Source organism: Falco punctatus (genome assembly GCF_963210335.1).
Source record: "Falco punctatus genome assembly, chromosome: 4".
NCBI classification, from domain to species: Eukaryota; Metazoa; Chordata; class Aves; order Falconiformes; family Falconidae; genus Falco; species Falco punctatus.
In genome coordinates, this window is record NC_137583.1 from 3637320 (window position 1) to 3659726 (window position 22407).

Below are 22407 nucleotides of genomic sequence, written 5' to 3' on the forward strand. Positions count from 1 at the left end.
AACTTTGTCAATACTTCTTCTATCAATTGCCTAAGTAAGCCTGGGTCCTTTTCCCAAAATCACAGTTGTTTCTAATGTGTAATTTCCTTGGAAAAAGACTGCTTTGGATAAGTATTTTAAGTCCTATCAATATATTGCTGTTCAGTATATATGTCACCACATAATGATACCAATGTCTTGAATATGTGCACAGGCAAAAAGAAAAAAACTCCTTTCTATCTCTGTTTCTTGGTAATGCAAACGTAACAGTACAAACTTCTGTAACACAATTTTTAAAGCAAGTCTTTATAGATTTTTGCTATTATTTTATTTTTCTTGCTGCCGTTTGAAGCTTTCTGAATTTGTCCAAATACTGAACTGGGTGTATCAGCCAACAAGGCTCTTTTTATGTACTGTTTTGCTTGTTTGTTTGTTTAAGAGCATCATTGATTGTGTCAGCAGAGTTCTTGGAAAGAGTTGGGGTTTTTTTTTAGTTACGTTGTGCTCCCTCTGCTGACTCTGCAGCAACAGAACACAAAATAGTACAGGTCTTATGTTATGGAGTGGTTGTTAGATATAAGAACCTGCAGACGACACAGTAGTTGTTTTAATGTATTAAATGGGCTGTGTCCAAGAGCTTTGAGTCATTGTTTGAAATACAGAAAAAAATCACATACTTCGCTTTATCCAAAGACAAACTACCTCTATTTTATGCAAATGTTGTCTATTAGATAAAGTCTGTTATAATGACATGTACTATGCATGAAAAATATATTATTTTCATGATTGAAGAAGGTATCTCCTAAAGGCTTTTAAACTAAGCTTAAAGCTTCATTCTACTCAGACATAATCAGGAATATATAGAGTAATACCATCCCTGCTGCAGAAGGCTGGCTTATTAATGACAACACAGAGAATAGGGAGGAAAATAGATAATATTATTTCACTGGACAAGTGGAGAACTGAGGCAAAAGTCTAAACAGTAGTTTGGTTTTTTTTTATTTTCTCTGGGAAAAGTAAATGCAGTTGGATGGTGCAATTTTCTCTGAGTAACCAGAAGAACAATGAATAGGACAAAGTGATACCATTTTCCCAAGTTTTACTAGAAGTGATGACGAATTCCACCATCCAGAGACATTGGTTAATCACTTTCTGAACACAATGTATCACCAGACCCTATGCCTCACATCTAGGACCTGAAAACAGCACTGATGAAAATGTTGGCTTGAACTACTTGCCCATTGCCACACAGAATTTCTGTGTCAGAGGCAACAACGGAACGGAGTTATTGAAAGGGGAATGCGATTGTTCTATCACAAGACTGTCCTTTCTCTTCTTATTGTCCTTTTGCAGCATTTTCTTCTAAAAGATCAATGAAGGTCTTTAATTCAGTGGATTTGGTGCTGTCATTTAGGGTAGATGTGGTTTTGCAAGGCACACATAAAACATTTTATTGTTCCTCCTAAGTAGATAAATAAAATATATGGGGATATCAAGCTGACCCTTCACCGTCTCTAAATTTTTCTTTAAAGCTAGGAATGGTTCTGTGATCTTAACTAACATAGATGACATTATTTTGGAGATGGTCTGAGTCTGCCTTAATTAAAATAATTGGTAAAAGTTCCCATTAAGTTCTGCAGCACTTGCATATGAGTTTACTCGACGGACTCTGACACATTTATACATGAGATGAAATTCAAACTTGTCTATGAATTATGTTTTAATAAAAAAAATAAATTACATAATGTATATATTTGTCCTTATTTACACCTGTCCATGTAGTATAATTGTATCATTGCCTAGATTTTAATAATGTTTCAAGGCTGAGAGGCTTTAATCGTGCTTTTTTTTTTTTTCTGATTTTCTGTAACTCGTATGAGGCTAGGATGTTCTGGTTGCTTTGTTAAATACCTCTAGGGTCATATTTTGGTAGTTTTGTCTGGAAAGAGCGTGTCTAGAATGTAGTGTAACAGGCCTTTCAGGTTAACTGAGCACAGGTAGTGTTTATGGTAAAGAGTAGCCTGTGATCCAAGATGTTTTTCATACCACGGTAATCTCTTTTGTTATATTTTATGTTTTCCTAATACAAAAAATACCCTGAATAACTTTCTTAGGAATCGGAAATCAATTCAATTTGCAACTGCTACTGAATGAATTAACTTAATGGTATGACAGTTTTCACGGTCAGTGCCTGATTAGCTAACTGTATGCTGTCACTATGGTTGATAGTCAATACAGACGTGTTTCATGGGTTCGGGCGCCTTTTTTTACTTCCTTGTAGATAACAGTTAGCAGTTGGCTACATGAGATTAAATGCAAGCAAACGGAGTTAAAACAACTAGTTTCATTTCTCAGTGTTTAATGTTATCTCCGCACCATTCTCTCTTTCACTTCTCGTCTTTTTGATGATTAAATGTTAAAGCGTATTCATCTGACTTTGTGAAAAACATCTCTGCTGCTATTCAGTGTAGTCTTTTGCTGACTGAGAATGATTTTTGCACGTGAAAATCTTTTTAACCATTAGTTACATTTTTATTACCTGGATCTCACATGAGCATGTGTGAGTTTTATGAAAGAATTCTGGAATTGTCTGTTGATTGGACTTTGCTTTGGATGTTTTGGTGGTTTGTTTTTTAAAAAAAGCCAAGAGAAGAATAGAACTAAACTTCTCCCACCACCACCACCAAAAAAGAAAGAAAAAAAAAAAGATATATTAGCATTTCTTTTTTATGTGGAGGGAAAAAAGACAAAATACACAGCAGAAATAAAGTTATATGCAAAATAGAAATATTTGTAAACTAACTATTAAACATAGGAACGTTTTTCATATTTTAGTTTTCAATGCCACAAGAATAAAACTAGCACATGAAAGGTTTTCTTCATTCTAGTATTTATAATATAAATTAGTCTATACAGTAAATTTCATTTTTCCAGCATAATAGCAAATTGTATTAAATTGAACAGGATATCCATAATTTGACTAAGGCACAGCAGTCATATTTGAAGATTCAATCTAAAACTGTATCTAAATGCTCGATTTTTATATCCAAAACCTGAGCAAACCTAAAAATTCTCATAATTCAGAAAGGTTGATGAATAATATTAATGTGGGATCACTAATGCCTAGCTATTTTGTTGGATAAAATAATGCTATAATAAGCATCTTTTTTATCCAGAAATGGAAAAAGTAGCACAAAGCAGCTCTTGTTTTTAGTTTGACCTTAGATATTCTTGCAGTACAGAATCTATTGCACTGACATCTTTAAGATTCTTTTACCAACTTTGAATTTACTGGCATCTTTGAAAAATACCTATTGATCGGTATATCTATATACCAGTTCACATTGCTGCTTTTTTCCTTTTTTTTATTTTTTTCTTTTTTTTTTAAACCAAACAAATCAGAAATATGTGCATAATGAGAGAAAGTCAAATGCTTTAGTCCTTTTGTTGTGTATAGTTAATGCAGTAAGAAAATAATCCCTTGCCGCCTCTTTGCACAGATGTCATACTAAGTAGTAGAAGTATAGTCCCTACAGCTGGGAAATCACAGAATTTGCTTTATTTTATATAGTAATGGTTCCCCATCGCCAAATATATATATGGATATATATATATATTTTTATATATATATATATATCCATTTCTCCACACGTAGACACACGTGCATGTAAACACCCATCTTGTCCTGTCTTGTGGTGCTGCTGTTGGAGAACGTTACATCCCTCAGAAGAGATGTACGTTCCTTAACTGCGAGGCCTGAGAGGCAAAATGTTTCTCAGCTGTGGTTAGATTAAATGTTCTATGTTCATGAGCCCTCCTAGGTTCATGCTAGACTGGCAGTGGATATTAAATTCCTGTAAATGGTACAGAACTCAGGCCTTGTCAGTTCAGATTTACGGTATGGCCAAAATTACCTGGTTTTAAGGGAAGGAAAGCAATGAAAAATGTACATGCAAACCTTTTTTTTTTGTGTTGAGTAAAACCTACCTACTTAAGGCATTTTACCACGTCAGAATCTTACACTTTAAGAAATACTTCAGATACACACACCTATGTGTATGTGTATAATACCACTGCTAGGTACCTTTGTAGTATTAGATGAAATTACAGGCAACATAATAATTTTTGAAAACTAAAAGGAGACTTTTTTGTAGTGGAACAATTTAGCAAAGCCTTTTTAGTTGCCTGAAGATCAGAAGAACTGTTATTACTAGTCATGGGATGTTTGGGATGTTAACCTCTGGAAGGGGTGGAGTTTATAGGCTTTTGCTCAAAAAAATTGTAAATGGCTGCTGAGTCCAGATTTTATTACCTTAGAGCAGAACTATGAGTAGCATAAAATGGAATTACTTTGTGACCTGTCACAGCTGATAGGTGCATCCACAATTCCCTGTTTTTCTCTTCAGTTTAATTTTGGCTTTTTTATATCCTTTATTCCCAGCACACAGATCATGTGTAAAATGTGAACAGATGCACAGAAAAAAAAACAACTAGTAAGGAAAAAACAACATGCATGAAACGCTATCCCTTGTATTACGTGATGACAGGTCACTATTTGTTTATTTTTATTTTGCTTCTTCTAAAACTTAATAAAAATCAAAACCATCACGGTTCTAGGCTAGAAATATTTTCACCATGAAACTGCTCTGGAAATCATTGGTAGACTGCTGAAAAAAGTTAGCTGTGCTGTCTGTGAAAACAGAAAATTCCTGCTAAGGAATTACTATACCCTCTCAGCTGTTGTAGTTTGTGCCCAGCAAGCCAGACATCTGGTCTCGCACCCTTATCTGAGGCTCTTTCTAAGCTGTAGTATATCTGTGCCTATGAATTTCGTGCACACACTCTGCCGTAATGATTCAGGAGTTTCATAGAATTCATCATGTTATGCGTAACCAAATTCTCCAAAACACCACAGCAATTCCCTGTGTTCTAAAGTGAAATATAGCCTAGCTTTAACTGGCTGTTTAGCTCTCAGTCATTTGCAAACTGGAGCCTTTTAAACCGAAACTACAAAGCGATAATGCCTCAAGATTGTGAGAATATTTTTGTAGAGCTTTTATGGATTTTGGAGGAAAACAGCTCAATTTTAACATCTGGTCTGTGTGTGTGTAATACAAAAACTGAGATCCGTGGTGAGGGATTAAGCATATCCCTATTCAGAGAGTGACTTAAGCTGGCACTTGCCTTTAAGCGTGGACCCCAGCCTCCTCAGCTGCCTCCCTAGTGCAAGGGCAGCCGTCACTATGAGTCCTCCTGCCTGCTGGGGACGTGGCTGCCTGCAGTTGTTTCTTGGCCACACAGTAACCTCGTGAGTGCACCTGCGCATATAGAGTCCTCTGGACCTCGCAGGATGAAGCTGGACCATAACCAGAGCCATGCCTCCGGGCATCCTTCTTCACCCTTGAGGCAGCCCTCCTCTGTGGATACAAGGTGGACATAACTCTCCATGTCACTTGCTTAAAGGATATAATAAGCCAATGTTTAAATTTTAGAGGTCTGTTGATTCTATTTAATTTCTTTTAAAGATGTGGCTGAGCAATTACAAAAATGGACTCTTAAGAAGGAGTGCATTCTATTTTACTGCTTTCTTTGGAGATCTGTTCAAGACAAACAGTTTTCAGTGTTGATGGGCCAGGGATTTACACTTCACGTTAACAGAAAAATTTACTATTTTGAAGCTACTGTATGACACTGAGGCACTCTGACAGCCTATAATGTACTTCCACCAGATAATTCACTTGTGGCAGTTAGAAATTCTGTTGTTTGCTTGTAGGCGGATCTTACTTCCATTAAGGCTAATATGAGACTGTATGCCCCATCCAGTGGCTGAAGCCTTTGGGAAGGTAGGCAGCTAGCTGACTGTTAGGCTAAACGTGCCAACATCACCCTTCAACACCGTTTGCTTTGCAGGACTCTATCAGTCACGTAGGAATACGAGTGGCAGTATGAAGGAGCTATAGGTTCCCCTTCTGTTCTACTAGAGGCAACATGTATGTGGCGCAGCACGGGATACAGTAGCATCTCTTTTGTCCCCACTGCAGCGAGAATTTCTTATCTGAAATTTAAGAATAAGAAAGCTATCTTACAACCTTTGTTGTCAGCGTTCAAGGTAGAAGAGCTAAAGGGTTGTGCTGCGAGTCCTAAAAGGTGGCAGAATGACGGTGACTCTCCTGAGGAAAGGTTTCCTCTAACCATTCCTAGCCATTCCTACCTGAGCCCTTCAGCACAGTTGATGGGGAGGACAGGCACTGTTTTACTTACCTGCAGGCCTGTCAAATCAAAGGATGATCTCAAAATTACAGAGCAGGTCTGTTCTATTATATTCATTTTGCAACATTTTTGGCAGTGTGACGGAGTAGTTTTGATTCAAAGTGGATCAAATCAAAGTTCATGTTATCTAGAGGTTAAAGGCTACTTACTTGATTGGTTCTAAAGTCCAAACTAAACAGCCAAAGTGACCAAGCTATTTTAGTTCCATAACATCTATTCTATTTTTAGATTAGAATGTTCTTTTTATAAATCATGGAAAATTAAAGTCAGACCCTAGCTATAAACCAGTGTTTTACACTTGCTGTTACTTACAGGTTTTTTCATAGTTGAAATACATCTAAATTAAGGCTTTTGGTTCAGCTGTCAGAAGAAGACTCAATTTGCATCTCTGTCTAAATTCACTGAGTTTTTTGAAGACTGAAGGTTTTTATTTGTTTACTACTGTAAAGATCTGTATAAATACATATGGGATTTGGAAGTCCTAAATTAAATTTCCTTGATCCTTGTGTTTAAGACTCTGTGATAAAACTTTTGACATACTTGAATGAGTAAATACTTCCAATATTTCTGGTTATTTGGAGGAAAAACACCATTTATTTAACACCAACTACTGGTGGTTTTTTTCTTCTTAATATAAAAATCCTTTAGATTTTCAGGCACTGGCGAAGTCGATGACAATTAGGATTTGCAAAACTGAAAAATGAATTGTGGAATACTTCTAATTCTATTCATATGCATGCTGTTGAGAGATGGAATTAAAGTCAGTGTTATCTGTCTGTTAAAAAAGTGAAATGTTTTTTTCCAGTTATGCTGATTTAAGTTAACATCACTGGGAGGGGTGGGGGTGGCTGGGTATTGGTGTATTTGCGTTTTTTGAAATTACTTGCATGCTTACTAAAGTACATAGATGCTCTGTAAAATATAATATTAAAACACCAATGTGTTTCATCTGGCCATTCATAATTATTTAGGTGGTTATTTTTTCCATATATATTTTTGTCAATTTTTCGTCTAACCATTGTTCTGTGAGCCTACAAGTTGCCTCTGCTGCCTTTTGAAGTACAGACCAGACCAGTTCAGTCTAGTAGCATACCGAAGACAACCATTCTGTTCTAAGCTTAGCCTGAGCCCTGGATGCCAGCAAACCTTGTTTGCTCTTAAGGTGTGAGATGTCAGAGCCTTCCTAAGAAGAACCTCAAAGCCGGGTTAACTGCCTGGCATTAGCCATGCAATGTTACTATACAGCCTAACACATTACATGGTGACAACTCAAGCCAAATGACAGAGGGAGCCTAAATGTTCACCTAAAACCTATACCTGATTGTGAGCTTGCACCTCAGCCCTTTGGACATGAGACAATTGGATCTCAGCTTGGGCCTGAACTCATTACAGAGAAAACTAGCTTCTTTTGAAATATCTGTTTCTTTTGTTTGTTTTGTTTTCAGGGATTACAATGGTTGACACAGAAATGCCGTTTTGGCCCATTAATTTTGGAATTAGTCCAGTGGATCTGTCTGCGATGGATGATCATGCACATTCCTTTGACATAAAGCCATTTACCACTGTTGATTTTTCAAGCATTTCTTCACCGCACTACGAAGATATTCCTCTTGCAAGAACTGATCAGACAAGCATTGATTATAAATACGATATCAAGCTCCAGGATTGCCAAAGTATGCTTTTAATTTCTTTAAATACTTCTTTCCTGTTCATTTTGATTCATTCTCTGGGAAGTGTAATATCAGACAAAGTGTTTAGAAGTATTCAGATGTCTAAATGCTGGTATCTTGTATCATCAGAGATGTCCACAAGATATTCTTGCAGGGCAGACAGAAAAGATCAAGTACATATAGCAGACCTTCAGCCTTCGAGAACAGCAGCTGGAGATCAGGCAAGGCATCATAAAGTATCTAAAATGACATTAAACACTTTTTATTTGACACATGAACCCCACCACTTGTTCCTGAAACCTCCAGCCTCCCATTCACATATCTTGTGTGTAAATTGTCCTTTGAAGCTCTATGCACACAATGCAGAATAAATATCCTGGATGTTAAAAAAGTGCCCCAGAGTACATAGCATATGAATTATTAATATGTGTAGCTTTTAAATTCCAAGCGGCCTAAGAAACTGATGGAGTAGAAATATTTTCTGCATCTGAGTCACCACGTTGGTATAACTCTTATCAGTGCTCCTAATGCAGGCATAACCTTGGAGTTTCATGGGCTACTACTATTTATTCTCTATGAAAAATGCTTTTTCACTAGCTACAGTAAAAAAAATTTACACGGCACTCTCCTTTTAAGAAAGGAAGTGACAATTCTTAAACAAGTTGTTACTGCACGTCTGCTCAAAGTAGGTATGTAAGGTTGCTGTGCCTGGAACTTTTTAAAAGATTCCCTCAGCCTACTTAGATCTGACGTCACATTTGTTTGTAGCAATCTGTACAGGAATTCTTACAGGGAATTCTTGCTAAGAAAATCGTGGTATTTAATTTTGGTTGTACAGCAAAGCAGGTGCTGTGTACCACTGGGTTACTTATGTCATAAATTAAAAGGCATTTTTCCAGCTACTAATTTGTTTTTATTTTCTTTAATTAGAAATGTCCATAACACTTTAATAACAAGCTAGAGAGTGCAGTAGAGTTTAGGTAGGACAAATCCTCTTCGTCTTTACTTAAATAATTTTCCACTTCTCTTTTTTTCTTCCTGTTTTTTTTCTTCCTGTTTTATACAGGAATATACATATATGTTTTGTATAGTGTAGCCAGTCTGGAAAACAAAAACAGTCTGGAAAACAAAAACATTCACCTTATCCTGATACATGATCTGATGTAATGTTATAATGTCAAATGTCACAGCTTTCTTCTAGATATCCTATTTCATTGTTTGAGCTGGTTCAATATTATCAATTGCTCTCTTAATTAGAAACTTTCAGAAGATAAAATGTGTCTCTAAACTGCATCCAAAGTTGAACAGTGTTATCCAGAAGAAAACTACATTTCTTTAAATATTCAATATTATATTATCCAGTATATGTATTATCTAACAATATGTTATTCAATGTATAGGCCTATTAGATACTTAAATATTTTTTTAAGACTACATTATAAACTCTGGTCCATCTCGCTGCAGTATTTCTGAACACCTTAAAGTAATACAACCAGATTAGAAACTGAGAAAAGTAAGGCCTTTCAAGTATGAGGTCTCCATATATAAATTTTTAATATCCTTGTCTTCAAATCATTCCACACTACAGAGCTGCAAACTGAATCTGTAATACACTTTCTACATCAGAATCTGGTTTTTCAGGCTATATGCTACCACTGAAATAGTGGCTTATAGCTTACATCCCTTTACATTCTTTGTTTACTGCTTGTTTTGGATTATGAAGCAGACCTATGAATCTGGCAGTGTTTACTGTGATTGCTTGTGATTATTCCTTGCATGTTCTTTTATATATTCAATTAAACTTCAAGTTTATCATTTAAATCTTTTCTACACAGGTGCAATCAAAATGGAGCCTCCTTCCCCACCCTATTTTTCAGAAAAAGTTCAGTTGTACAATAAAACTCATGAGGAGTCCTCCAACTCCCTGATGGCTATTGAATGTCGTGTGTGTGGGGACAAGGCCTCCGGATTTCACTATGGTGTGCATGCATGTGAGGGCTGCAAGGTAAGTCATCACAAACATATTTTTTTCAGTAAGTAAAATTTGATACTATTTTAATCTGAATAATCACTTTGTAAAATCAGAGATCCATGCTTTTAAAAAAAGTTTTAGGTCTTTAAGTAAATCATTCCACATATACCACATATACTTTATGACTTAATAAGCAGGAATTTTTAAAAATATAATTTGCTTTTGTATTATTTATGTTACTGATCCGTTCAACTTTTTTTGTGTGTTTCTTCTACTTTTGTCAATTATGCAATTATATTTCATTCCTGCTGTCTTGGAGGTCACTTGCAGCATCTGAATTCATAGAACACAGCAAAAGCAGGCTCCTGCCCAGCTCCAAAGCTCAATACTCAGCAATTTAAAATTCCAACTCCATTAGAGTTTCTTTACCTAATTTACACATTGCTAGGTGACTGTGGAAAAGTCTAATGGTGTTAAAGAATGTAGCCTTCTGCTTTAAAACTCCACCATCTCTTTTTTTTATGTCAATGATATTTAGTGTCTATAGCATATAAAGGACAAATGAATAGTGTAAAAATTGATCATCCTCAAGACTGAGAAAAGAAATGCAAGAGAAAGAAATAAATAATAATTCATTGAGTTCAAAGAAAAATATTACAGAGTTTAACATGACATTCCCATCTTCTCTGTTTTCAATATCTTGAGGATAGTAACTAATGGGAAAGACCCAATGCAGAGCTTAAATAAAATTTGTAGCACTGAATTAAGGAACACACATAAAGCAATAAGTATGCTGTTGGTTATTTAGGTTCCAGTGAATTGCATAAATAAGAGTTGGCATTATGCTTTTGTTGTTATTTGCTGTGAGGAAAAATCAATTGTTACAAGGAACAAATGATGAAAAATTTGGATAAACTTTATTAATTGATTGAGTGATCTGAGAAAGCATCTTTAAACTGTGGATAGACAGAAGTGTGAATTTCCATATTGATTTCTCTCTTTGTAAGACTTCATAAGGCTTGTGTGCAATAATTTCCATAAGTTTGGCACCAAGTTTTGTGATTTTTCATGTGCCGATGTACTTTGAAAATTTGTAATATCCAAACAATCAAGGTAAACTAGAAAATAAAAAAACCTAGAAAACATAATCCAGAAATAAATATTGCAAAATTAGTTCAGCACTGTGCAAAAACAAAGTAAAATATATTAAAATATAAATTCTCTTTAAGTACTGAGGCTCAAAAAGGAAAATAAATGTTTGAAATAGAATTTAAAAAATACTTGGTTAGCAAAGAAATTTTTTTTAAAAACAGCTAATATAACCTTTTTTATTTACTTGAGAACAAACTGCTGTTGGCAGAATTTTTGGTTTGTTTTTATTTATAAAAAAAAAATTATATTGCTAATGAGCTTTACATTTTGAAAATGTCACGTTCTCTTTATAACAAATTGTCCCATGAGCCGTGGAACAAATAGAGCTCTGCTTCCTTGGGCGTTATGTTCTTCATGGTCAGCATGGCTCTGCAAAGCTCTCAGCTTATGTTGTTCCTAGTGTCCTTTAAACCCGGTTGATTCCCATAAGCTTCCCACCTGTTTGAGATTTTTACCCCTCTATCACACTAGCTTGAAAATGGCTAATAAGATCAGAACAGGAGCACACTGGTAAGCAGAGAGTATGATCACATGAGCCTTGCTTCCTTTGGAAATCTGTCTGAAACAAAGTTAGGTTCAGCGTGTGTGCAGAAGGGTGCTTTGTATGTATAAAGAAGTGAGACACTGATACTGACAGTTTCTTGCATCCTTTTATGTTTACTCCAGGGCTTTTTTCGAAGAACAATTAGATTAAAGCTAATTTATGACAGGTGTGATCTTAATTGCCGCATCCATAAGAAAAGCAGAAATAAATGTCAATACTGCAGATTTCAGAAATGCCTTGCTGTTGGAATGTCACATAACGGTAAGCGCACATAGCATATTTTAAAACAATAATCTTTCATCTGAAAAATGACATGAAACATTAATATGATTACTGAATGTGCTGCTTTAACATCTAGTCTTCTGTTCCTTTACACTAGGCAGTTTAGAAATACATGTCAGAATGATTGCCTCTGAGTTTAGGACACTGTATGTCATTGGAAATTACTTTCAATATAAAGATCAGATAGGTAGAGATCTGTACTTAGCAATATAATCCGTAGCGCAACATATGAGTTGGTTTTATTCTCCATCATTCTTGCTCATTACACTGTTGGTTGTTCTTCCTGAACATATTCCTAGTGTAATTGTTATTTTTCAGTTCATTGTCTTATTTTTTGACAAGACTCTTCTGCATACTGTAGCTCAGTGTCTTTCCTGTAAGCAGAAAACTTAATTATGAAAAAGGGACTAGAGAGTTTACTGAAACTGTGAATAATAACTTGAATTTGAGGCATAGGACACCTACTGAGGACCATTAGCATCACTAAGTTAACACTTTTTTGTACTGGAACGCAACATACTTCAGATGAATGGGGCGGACCGACCCTGTACCATTTAAAAAAAAAACTGTCCTCCTCCTTCCTAGGATACCCACATCTGGGCATAGATTCCAAGGTGTGGTAAGTAGGAGCGTAGTGTTTCTTAGCATGCCCGTTCAGCTGTTGGCCTTTCATCATATGGTGTGCAGAGCTGTGACTGCTGTGTTATATGCACTGTCTGATCTCTCCACCATCCAGAGGTGACTATTCCCTCCCATCTGTGAACTGTAAGGAGCATTTCCATTCTGAATAAATTGCAGTCTTAGATAGCTAAGGTGTTTGCAATTGTGTATGGTTCTGTGGTTCCCTTCTTTGCAGTAGGTAAGCATGAGACTGCTCTCTTGCATAGAATTGAGAAGAAAGTCCCTCTGAACTTTAAAATTCACATATCAATTCATGTGGAAATACTTATGAATGTTTGGACAGATAGACATAATGAAGATTCTTTGCTGCCTTGCTTTGGCAAAGTTGAGTAAAAACAGGAATTAAATGTCATAACATAGAGACTTATGTAATTCTAAGGGTAAAGAATTGCAAACATGACTGGGAAAATAATTTCTCTGTGGTTTTTTTAGAACTTTCATTATTTTCAATATAAAAAAATGAGCGTACTGTCCCCAAGAGGAAAGCTTAACTGTGGTTTGAGAAGTTAATACATGCACTGAATGTAAATTGGTATGGGAAATGTTTTGCTAATAGAAAGTATGGTTTTCAAGTTCCTGGGATGCAACAGTAGCACTTAAAAATAAATCTAATTTTGAAATGCTACTGTGGGTATTTTTATAGTAATTCAGGAGGTTTTATTATTATTATTATTATTATTATTATTTTCAAGGTGCATGCCAAATTCCCTCATAACCTAGCAACATAGCTTCCAATTATGTCAATGGGAAACATGTGCTGCCTTATCAAGAAGGGGGAGGCTAAGACTGTTCTCTCTGGCTTAGTAACATGAAGGGCCCAAGAAGTATTTTTAAAATTAACATTTCACCTGACATTTTTTCCCGTTCAGCCAGTGCCAAGGCAGAAGCTGTGGCACCAGCAGAGGCCATGGCTATGGGAGTCGGGGGGAAGCACAGAGAGGAGGGGAAAGGCAAAGCTGTTTGTCCCAGGGCCTGAAGGAACGCTCTCCTTTGCTCTCACCAGCAGTTCACCTAACAGGGAGTTAGTAGTGTTTATACTCAAGTATAGGCTTCTACATTTGCATTTTTTGCCCACTCTGGTTACGTTACATTGCATGAAACAACACCCTCGTTCCTCCATCATTTATAAACAAAGAAATCTATAAAAAAGAACTAAATCTTGCCTTTCAAGGCACAGGCCTGTATAAAGATGCATGCAGAAATGCAACGCTGGATGTTGTCAATGACACTGAGATATTTTTTTAAGTTACATCTACAGAATGAAGTTCAGCCATTTGGGCAGTGAATTCTGAATTTTAAATGCTTGGAATCAGAATGTGGATTATTTGTGCCTGAGGGTTCCAATCTATGTCTTTGCATAGACATATTATTGCAAAATCAGTAGGGCATTTGCAAAAACAGGGAATGCAAGGAGACACTTAGCAGCTACAACCACATTTTTTCACGTATAAACGCTACATTCCACTTGGCTGAAGGTTAAAAAAGACAGTAGTGTTCTCATGCTTTGAATATTGTTTTCCTTTTCTTCTCTAGCCACAGTGCACTCTGTGTTTAACCCTTAGTTGCTCAGATTGTATTCTGAAGTACCACTAAGCAGAAGCTTTGTTCTTTTAGAACCAAAAAATTTTAGAAATCTAAATTTATTTTTTTCTCTTCTACTAAAAATACTATTTATATAAAACTAACTACTGTAATGGAAAAAAGAGCACGCATGGCTATATGTCTTTATTATCAGTTCTGGGAGCAGTTAATTGCTCAGTCTGGGCATATGCCCAGTAAATTCAGACAGGTATCCGCCCTGGCTTTATTTTGTGTTTTCTAGTATAAGAAACTGTTTATAGTCTATGTGAGGACTTATTTATGCTCAAAAATAATCTAGACAGTCAGGAGAGTGCTATACAGAATGGCCTATAAGCAATTGTAGTGACTTCTCCAAGCTGTGAAATGTGGCATAAGGATAAATAGTCTATAGTTTTTTCCCACTGAAAGGCAAAGGATATAACATAGCACATAGTGTCTTACTGTTGGTTTTAAATCACTGACATTTGAAGAATACTGTAAATGAAAATAAAAGAAATAACTGCCAAAGGGAAGACAGAGAGATCTTATGTTCCAGCAGGCACGTGCCCAAACCTGCACAACCTTCTATTACTGTGAAAGACATCGCCATCTGAACCCCTTCCACCCCTGCAGCATGAGCAGCAAGCCATATTTCCAGATGTCTCACACCAGCCTTCTGGTTTGCCCCTGCCCTTCCTACCCCTACAAATCCTGCCTTGATCTGCTTCCCAGGCCCCCAGGAGGTAAGGAAGCTGGACCTGCTGTGAGTGTAGATGGAGGAGAGAGAAGATAGAGTAGCAAGGAGAATAAGTGGTCCAGGGAAATAGTAGATGAGGCCAGGGTCACAGGAGGGAGGTGGAGAGAGAAGCAGAAAAGGATGTCACCCATCCTTGAAATTTTCCTAAACCACCAGAAATACTGTGAACTCTTATCCATTCTGTAAACTCTCCTTTTCCCACCCTAACCTCTGTAGGTATCATCAATCCCTCTTACTTCTCCTCTCATCCAAAATCCCACTTTCCAAATTATATTATAACATAACCTTCTGTAAATCTCCTGGTGCCTGACCTCTCCCTGACTTTTGTCTCAGTCCCCTGAAAATGACAATTTCTCCAAAAGGAAACTACTAGGCTGAATTTTGAACATAACTGGATTTTGCCTGAAATGTTATGAAGCACTGAACAGAATCTGCTGCGACTAATACAATATTTATAAAATATATTCTAAAGTGTAAAAAAAAAAGTTAAACTATCCTTTTGCCTATCACATTAGAAGATTTGAATGTTTTATTCAGAACTCTCTAACTTTATGTTGTTAAGAAAGTGCTATATTGAAAATATACCTTTGGGTCATGATCACCTTTTGTTTAGGAAAGTTTATTCTCGTAATTCATGAATTACTTCAGAAATCTTCCAAGACACATATGTTCATGAAATAGGGACAGTGTTTAAAAGTGGATCATGAAAGATCCACTGCTATTATTAGTTCATCCTAAAAATGCCCATTTAGAAAGAAACAAAGACCTGTGGAGATGATGGACTGCTAATAAACAATCCATACAAAGGTGCATAACAAACTTTGCCCCAAGCATAGTTTTCACACACTAAACACAAGAAAATATTATGAGGTTCCTGAGGGATTTCATTATTGCCAAATTAATCTATGTAAAAGTCTGATATTATGATAGCAGGGAACAAGATATGCCCTAAGGATTTATGTAGTACAGAGGACAGTAAGATCTCGTTCCTATTCTTGGTGAAGTCAGTTCCTGTGTTTAGAAGAAGACTTGGACCTATCTGCTAAATGCAAACTGCTAATACTAGGGGCTGTTTTGCTGAACTGAATAGACATGTGATCTGATAGCTGGCAATCCAGCTCAAGTGGGTTGTTAAACCTACGATGGGTGTTTTAGGCCAGTGAGAGATAACACACCCCCACCCCCACCCCCCCCACCCCCCCACCCCCCACCCCCCACCCTGCTATACTGCTTTGATTAGCTAATCAGCTTGTGCATTCTTTGATAACAGGGGGTAGTTTGGACTGATTTGACATTGATGTAACAAAGCTTACTCATAGCACAGAAAGCTATTACATCTAACTCAATTCTGAATGCAGCATGCAAGTGTTCAGGAATAGACGTTAATGTTTATAACCTAGTTTACCATATAACAACGTATGTGCTAATTTTCTCTCACAGTAATCTCAGCATTTTAACAGACTTGCTATATAATTCAGTCTTACCTTTGGCAGTGATACTTCTGCTGTTTCTGGGTTTCTTTCCCTTTTTCATTTATGCAGAAGGAATTTTAAATAGTAATTTTTAAAAGAGAAACCAGGAATCTGATCGTCATAGAAGAATTAGCATCATGCCAAACCTATGCCAAATATTCCTTTAAAATGTATAGTAAATTTCTATGCAGTTTTAATCATGTATGATTTGATATAGTCTTCCTCTGTGTCTTTGGGCTTCAACTTCAAAATAGATTATACACAAGGGTGTTTGCATTCGTAAAATTTAGCACAGTGAAGACAAGGCTCTGATTTAACATTAATGTTCACAGGGGTTTTTGACTGTATATATAAAAATTATACAAATTCTAAAACACAAGGAAACAAAAAGTTAGATATGATTCCAACAAGGAAAAGCACTGAAGCAGATAGCACAGTAAAAAATAGTATTTGGGGTTTATAGCACTTTTCAAGCAGAGATCTCAAATGCTTTTCAGGAACGTAAGTATCACAATCACAAGAAAAACAAAAATAAATGATAAGTGAAAGAAGGCATCTCTTCTAGAATTATTAACAGGAAATGAAATATTAACAGTATTACGTACTTCAGTACACTCTGTAAATTAGTAGAATTTTATATTACAAGCACTAGGGTTCGTAACTAATTTGCAAAGGTAATTTGGCATGCTTTATTTGGGATGAATAAGCACACCAGAAATGTGATTCTGGAACACCCCTGGTCAATCTTATTTTCCATTAAAAAAGTAAACACAATGTAAGTTGTCATTTATTATCAATTCTACACCAGTGCTATGTAAACTTTTAACAGGGAACTATCAACAATACATTGTTTAGCAATACCAAATTGCTAGCACAAATACTGTAATTTACTTTCCCAAAGCCTCTTGGACAGGAGACAAGGCTCTGCACAGGAATCAGGGTATAGGATAAGGGGTATATTTAGAAAATACAGTATATATACTATGCTGTCATTTTATACTCAAAACTAAAAGCAAGCCCATTTTATACTGGCAGTATTAGTGCAACAGTAGAATCAGTTATGTGGAAAACTGCCACAAGTTTTAAAAAGGAAACTATCCTCCTCAGTTCTGGCAAACTTACTTGAAAAAAACAGGCACTAGTCTATTCACCCATGTATGAATTTCTAGCAAGATGTTTGTTACCGGTCTGGTTTCTATTCTTTAAAAGAATACAATTATAGAGCTCAATCAGTTATTCTCTAATGATAAAACAATCTGTTGTTCAAATCTGTTTTGAAAATCCCTGATCTTTTCAGTAAAATCTCTACATTAAACCTCTATTTCAGTAATCAGTGTCATAGCTGGTACATACACTGTGGTGCATCATTAAGAAAGTTTCAGTAGATAACTGATTAGAAAAGGGGAGGAGGGGGGGAAAGATAAAAGAAAATAAAATTCTATTGTTTTTAATCATTGGGGAAGCGTATGAACTATTTTAGAGCTAAGTTAATGTTAAAACATAGGAAGGGGAAGCAATATACTGTCTTTTTTTTTTTTTTTTTTTAATCCCTGGTTTGTAGAAGTAACCTTGATGAAAGGGAGTCACGCCAGTGAGAGTCCAGATTATAAATTTGCCTCTGCAAACCCCAGCTCTCAAGAACAGGCCCACAACAGAATCATGTCTCATACTGGTGTTCAGTCAAGCTCTGTTTCCATAACAGTTAGAGTTAGTGTGCTTACAGAACGAGCTTATAGCATTCACATCAGGCTGCTAGGGATGCATCATTTGCTGTAAACATATTATGAAGATACTACATATAATGTTATAAATTTATTCCATATAAAATGTCAAAATAGTTTACAAGTAGGATTTATCATAACAAAACTTTTTTCTGGCCCAAAGCACCTAGTTCCTGATATGACTGTGAAATCTATCAAAGGACATGATCCTTAGAGTTCCTGTGTTCCTTTTTTATTAACAGTCCTTTATATGAAGCTAATACTTCCCTTGGTTTCTTTCCAGATTAAAAAGTCCACTGTACTGGTCTGAGAAGTCTTGCTAGGCTTCACTTAGGTCTTCAGTTTGCATATTCTTCCTCAAAAAAAGATGGTGAGGGGGAGTTGAATTTGTTGACAAGAACCCAATCAGAAGCACCAAAGTATCACAAGATTTTTCCCATTGATGAAGCTATTGCAAAATACACATTTGAAGAGTGGACAAATTAATCATAAAACATAATCCTATGCATGTCACAAATTTAATGTTAAAATAATACTAACACTGAAACCAGGTTTAGTGAAGAACATAATAGCTTTTAATGAAAATATAAGTTTAACAAATGTCTAGCCACACTGTTCAACATGGGCTTTTAAATAACCTTTAACACTTTTATTAGCTATATTATTATTTTAACACCTTCTTGACCCCACATTTTAGTTATACATGCTGTCCCTGCAACAACTTCTTACAATATTGTATTAATATATTTTAGCTTTATTACATTGATGATGGTTTGATATTTTTTTTATTGAATCAGTCCTTAAGTATCTGAAAAAAATAATCTGTAAATGCTATAAAATATTTTCAGTGAGTCTTCACTCTACTTACTGCATGGAATACTCATACTTCTTCATTTACACCTTCAAGGATGTCTAAAATGCAGATATTATTATCATGGGTTTAATGTTATCACATCCATACATGTTTTTTAAAAAAACTCGAAGGATTTGTGTTAACTACAGATAAGAATTTTTAATAGTGAGAGAATCCATCTTAACTGCAAAATGAAAATACCATCTTGATACACAGTGTTCATGGAAGCATATGTAGCTGAATTAACTCCTTTGTAGTTATGATGATTTTTTTCATCTTTTTATTTAGGTTACGCTAAGTACAAATATGAAGTCTCCTTTTGTCTGATACCAATTTTTTATACATCACTAACGTTATCATATGTTCATCTATTCACTTCTTTACAGAACGGTGTTAGTCTCTTTGAGACATTATAGTATGTCATATAAACTAATATGAAGTTAATAATTTCTTTTGCTCTCAGAAGAAAGGAGAGCAGTGACGTCTCCCTGAAAACTATTGTTAAGAGCTGAGTAAGAATACTTAGTCTTTGCTATGAGAGAGGAAAAAATTACATATGCCACCGTATATATGATCCAAAACAAATATAAACTGGCAATTATTCAAAATTTTCCATACGAAAAAATTATAAGCAACAGAAATTTTCAGGGTGGGGGAGGTGGGGTGGGGGAAGTAGAATATGTTCATTTGTACCTACTGAACTAGAATTCCTTTCACGATGATTTTTATTCTGCCGTGTTAACTCTAAGAATACCCAAGTAAATATTAAATTTACAGCACGCATCATTTGGAGACTGAGTTTACTGAAAGAGAAATGTAGTAGAGTTGTAAAAATAAACAACTTTGCCTCTACAGCCATGAAAGAAGAGAACCAATCAATAACTATAATATATGACAAATGGGGGGGTTATGTTTTCTGGCACAATTATTTTTTTCTGGGAAAAAAGTGTTATTTCTGTCCATCAGTACACTGCAAGCAAACTTGTAAAAGGAAAGTGGCTAGTCATTTCCTGAATCAATGTCCCTAGCACAATCATTCATATGTATGATCTTAACAGCATTTTTACTTTAACCAGGGAGGACACTAATTGCTGAAAAAATATTTTATTATTTCCATTTCCTCCTAAGGCCAAAATGCAAACCTTTATTTCTTCCTTCTGTTTTTTGTTTTGATGCTCTTTTGTTCTGTTTTGTTTTCATAAAATAAAATAAATTCTGCTTACTGAAATATCATGATAAATCAGTCTTGATCTTGATGGCTCATTTGAAATATTTTCCAAGTCAGTCCCCATATGAATAAATAGTGTCTCGGATAGTAAGTACATAGGTGTGAAAGCAGGAGTTTTACAGCCCGCCTTACATCCCTGTTGAGCAATGGTGAGAGGGTATGACTAGGCAGAACCACCTCCTGTTCTTTCAACACTGCATGCACATAGAGTTACCGTGAAGAGCTCAGCCTTTTCTGGCTTTTTTATTCCCTGTGCGACCTTCTTTCTCATTCCTTAATTCTTTTGGTAACATTTTATAGCACTTGCTACATTAAGTCCTGTTGAACTATTTAGGAATTTATTCCTGCAAGGCATGTGAGTGTTTTGTTTCTAAACAAATGAAGGATCTGAGACCCATATGGTGATTTGCCCAAAACAATACAAGGCTGAAGGGTGGTTCCTGCCCTAAGCCAACAGAATTTTAATATCTTAAAGATTCCTTACATTTTATTTAGATTGGAGGTAGAGTGGTTTTCACCAGCTCTGTCAGGTGAGCTGACAATAGGTTTTGCATTTCCAAGCAAGATATTGTAATCTTAGTGTTTGGGCACATAGATTATTTCCTCTTTGAGATTTGTTTGTTTACATTTATTTAAAGCACTTCAGCTTTTTTTGCCTATAATACTGGAGAAAATCATCTTTTTCTTACTTGCCTAAGTACTGGTTTAATAAAAACTTCAAGAGGTCATAACAAAAAGTGACGTAAAAGGTATTCAGATGTGCTTTTTAGGTGTTACTATAGCTATAGTAATTGCTTGTCATCTTCTTCAGCCATCAGGTTTGGGAGAATGCCACAGGCGGAGAAGGAGAAGCTCTTGGCAGAGATTTCCAGCGACATCGACCAGTTAAACCCTGAATCTGCTGATCTACGAGCACTTGCCAAACATTTGTATGACTCATACATAAAGTCCTTCCCTCTGACCAAAGCCAAGGCGAGGGCGATCTTGACAGGAAAGACAACAGACAAATCAGTTAGTTCCCTCTGTTTTGTTTTTTGGGAGTTTTTTTTCTCTTTCTTTTGAGTAAATGATTTACCACATTGACAATCTTTAAAAAAGAAAAAAAAAAAAAAAAAAAAAAAAAGCTTTGCTGTTGGCAGTTACATATTTCAAGCTGTGTCTGAAACACAGGAAATGTTTTTAGATAGGATAAGTAAACATTATTTGAAAAAACTCCAAGTTCACCTAATAAAATACTTGAAACCAGTACAAGAATTTGAAGGTCATCTTAACCTTTTTGTATTCTCTGATCCACTCTTCCCGTTTTCCTTCTCTTTCACCAAAGGTTATCTTCCACACTATCTGTTTAAGGTAGCTATCTAGCTGTCAGGAATTGGTTGTTGTACTATTCATGCAGCCCTATCATAGCATATTATTAGCACTAGATGTACCCAAAGGAATATTCTTTTTCATAAATGTAATTCTTTTTCATGTGTCAAATGATTCCCAGTACCAGCACCACTGCTAGCCTCAACTATGCTGCTTATTCTCATGATGCTCTGATGACTTCCTGCATTTAACTCTCTTATCTTGGATCAGATCAGTATCTTGTGTTGGTGCTATTGGAATTTTAGGAGAGTGTACAAGAAAATTTTTGAAAAGTAGGGAATAGAGATATGTGTATTTGTGGGTTGCTTTGGAAACTTCACTGGTGGTACATAACAATCCTCTGTATCAGTGAGAGGAGGATGAATAAGACCTGGTAATTATAGTAGGCTTTAAATTTTGTCACTATTTTAATACCTAAAGAGCAAAATAGTATTCCAAAACTTATAACTCTTAGTTTGATATATTTTCTAGAGTCGTCGGAAAAAAAATTGTCAGGATTAGAAAAGTGACCATATTGAATGTGGAGGTTATTTCAGGCTTTTTTTCTTGAAAGATAGCTAAAATCATAATTTAAATATTGCCCTTAATATGGTTGTACCCCTCATATAAAAACTTCAGATATGGTGGACACTTACAATTTGAGTAACTTTTCATCACGGACTACATAAAACTTGAACTAGCATATTTTTTTTTATTCTGCAGAAAGCTGATATGCTAAGTCCACTTGAGGGTCATTGCTTTTTCCAAGTCTTTCTGCAGTTCTCTCTCTGTATCAGAAATTTAGCTTACTGGGAAAGAATTAAGCAATTTAGGGTTTCTTAAGTGTGTTATTAAAAACTATGTATCTGCATTGGGAAACAGAAAAATAGGGTGCTTAATTATCTATCTTGTTTATTCC

At 35.6% G+C, this 22407-nt stretch overlaps 1 protein-coding gene across 3 annotated transcripts in view; it reads left to right on the plus strand.

The window, feature by feature from the left end:
• Positions 1 to 22407, plus strand: part of PPARG (peroxisome proliferator activated receptor gamma) — a 63533-nt gene that overhangs the window by 27365 nt on the left and 13761 nt on the right. For all 3 annotated transcript variants that reach the window (XM_080386172.1, XM_080386170.1, XM_080386171.1), the window contains exons 2-5: positions 7695 to 7922; positions 9755 to 9924; positions 11710 to 11848; positions 20953 to 21152. In XM_080386172.1, coding sequence (XP_080242298.1) covers positions 7703 to 7922; positions 9755 to 9924; positions 11710 to 11848; positions 20953 to 21152 — 729 coding nt within the window. In that variant the 5' untranslated portion in view covers positions 7695 to 7702. The remainder of the gene's footprint in view (positions 1 to 7694; positions 7923 to 9754; positions 9925 to 11709; positions 11849 to 20952; positions 21153 to 22407) is intronic.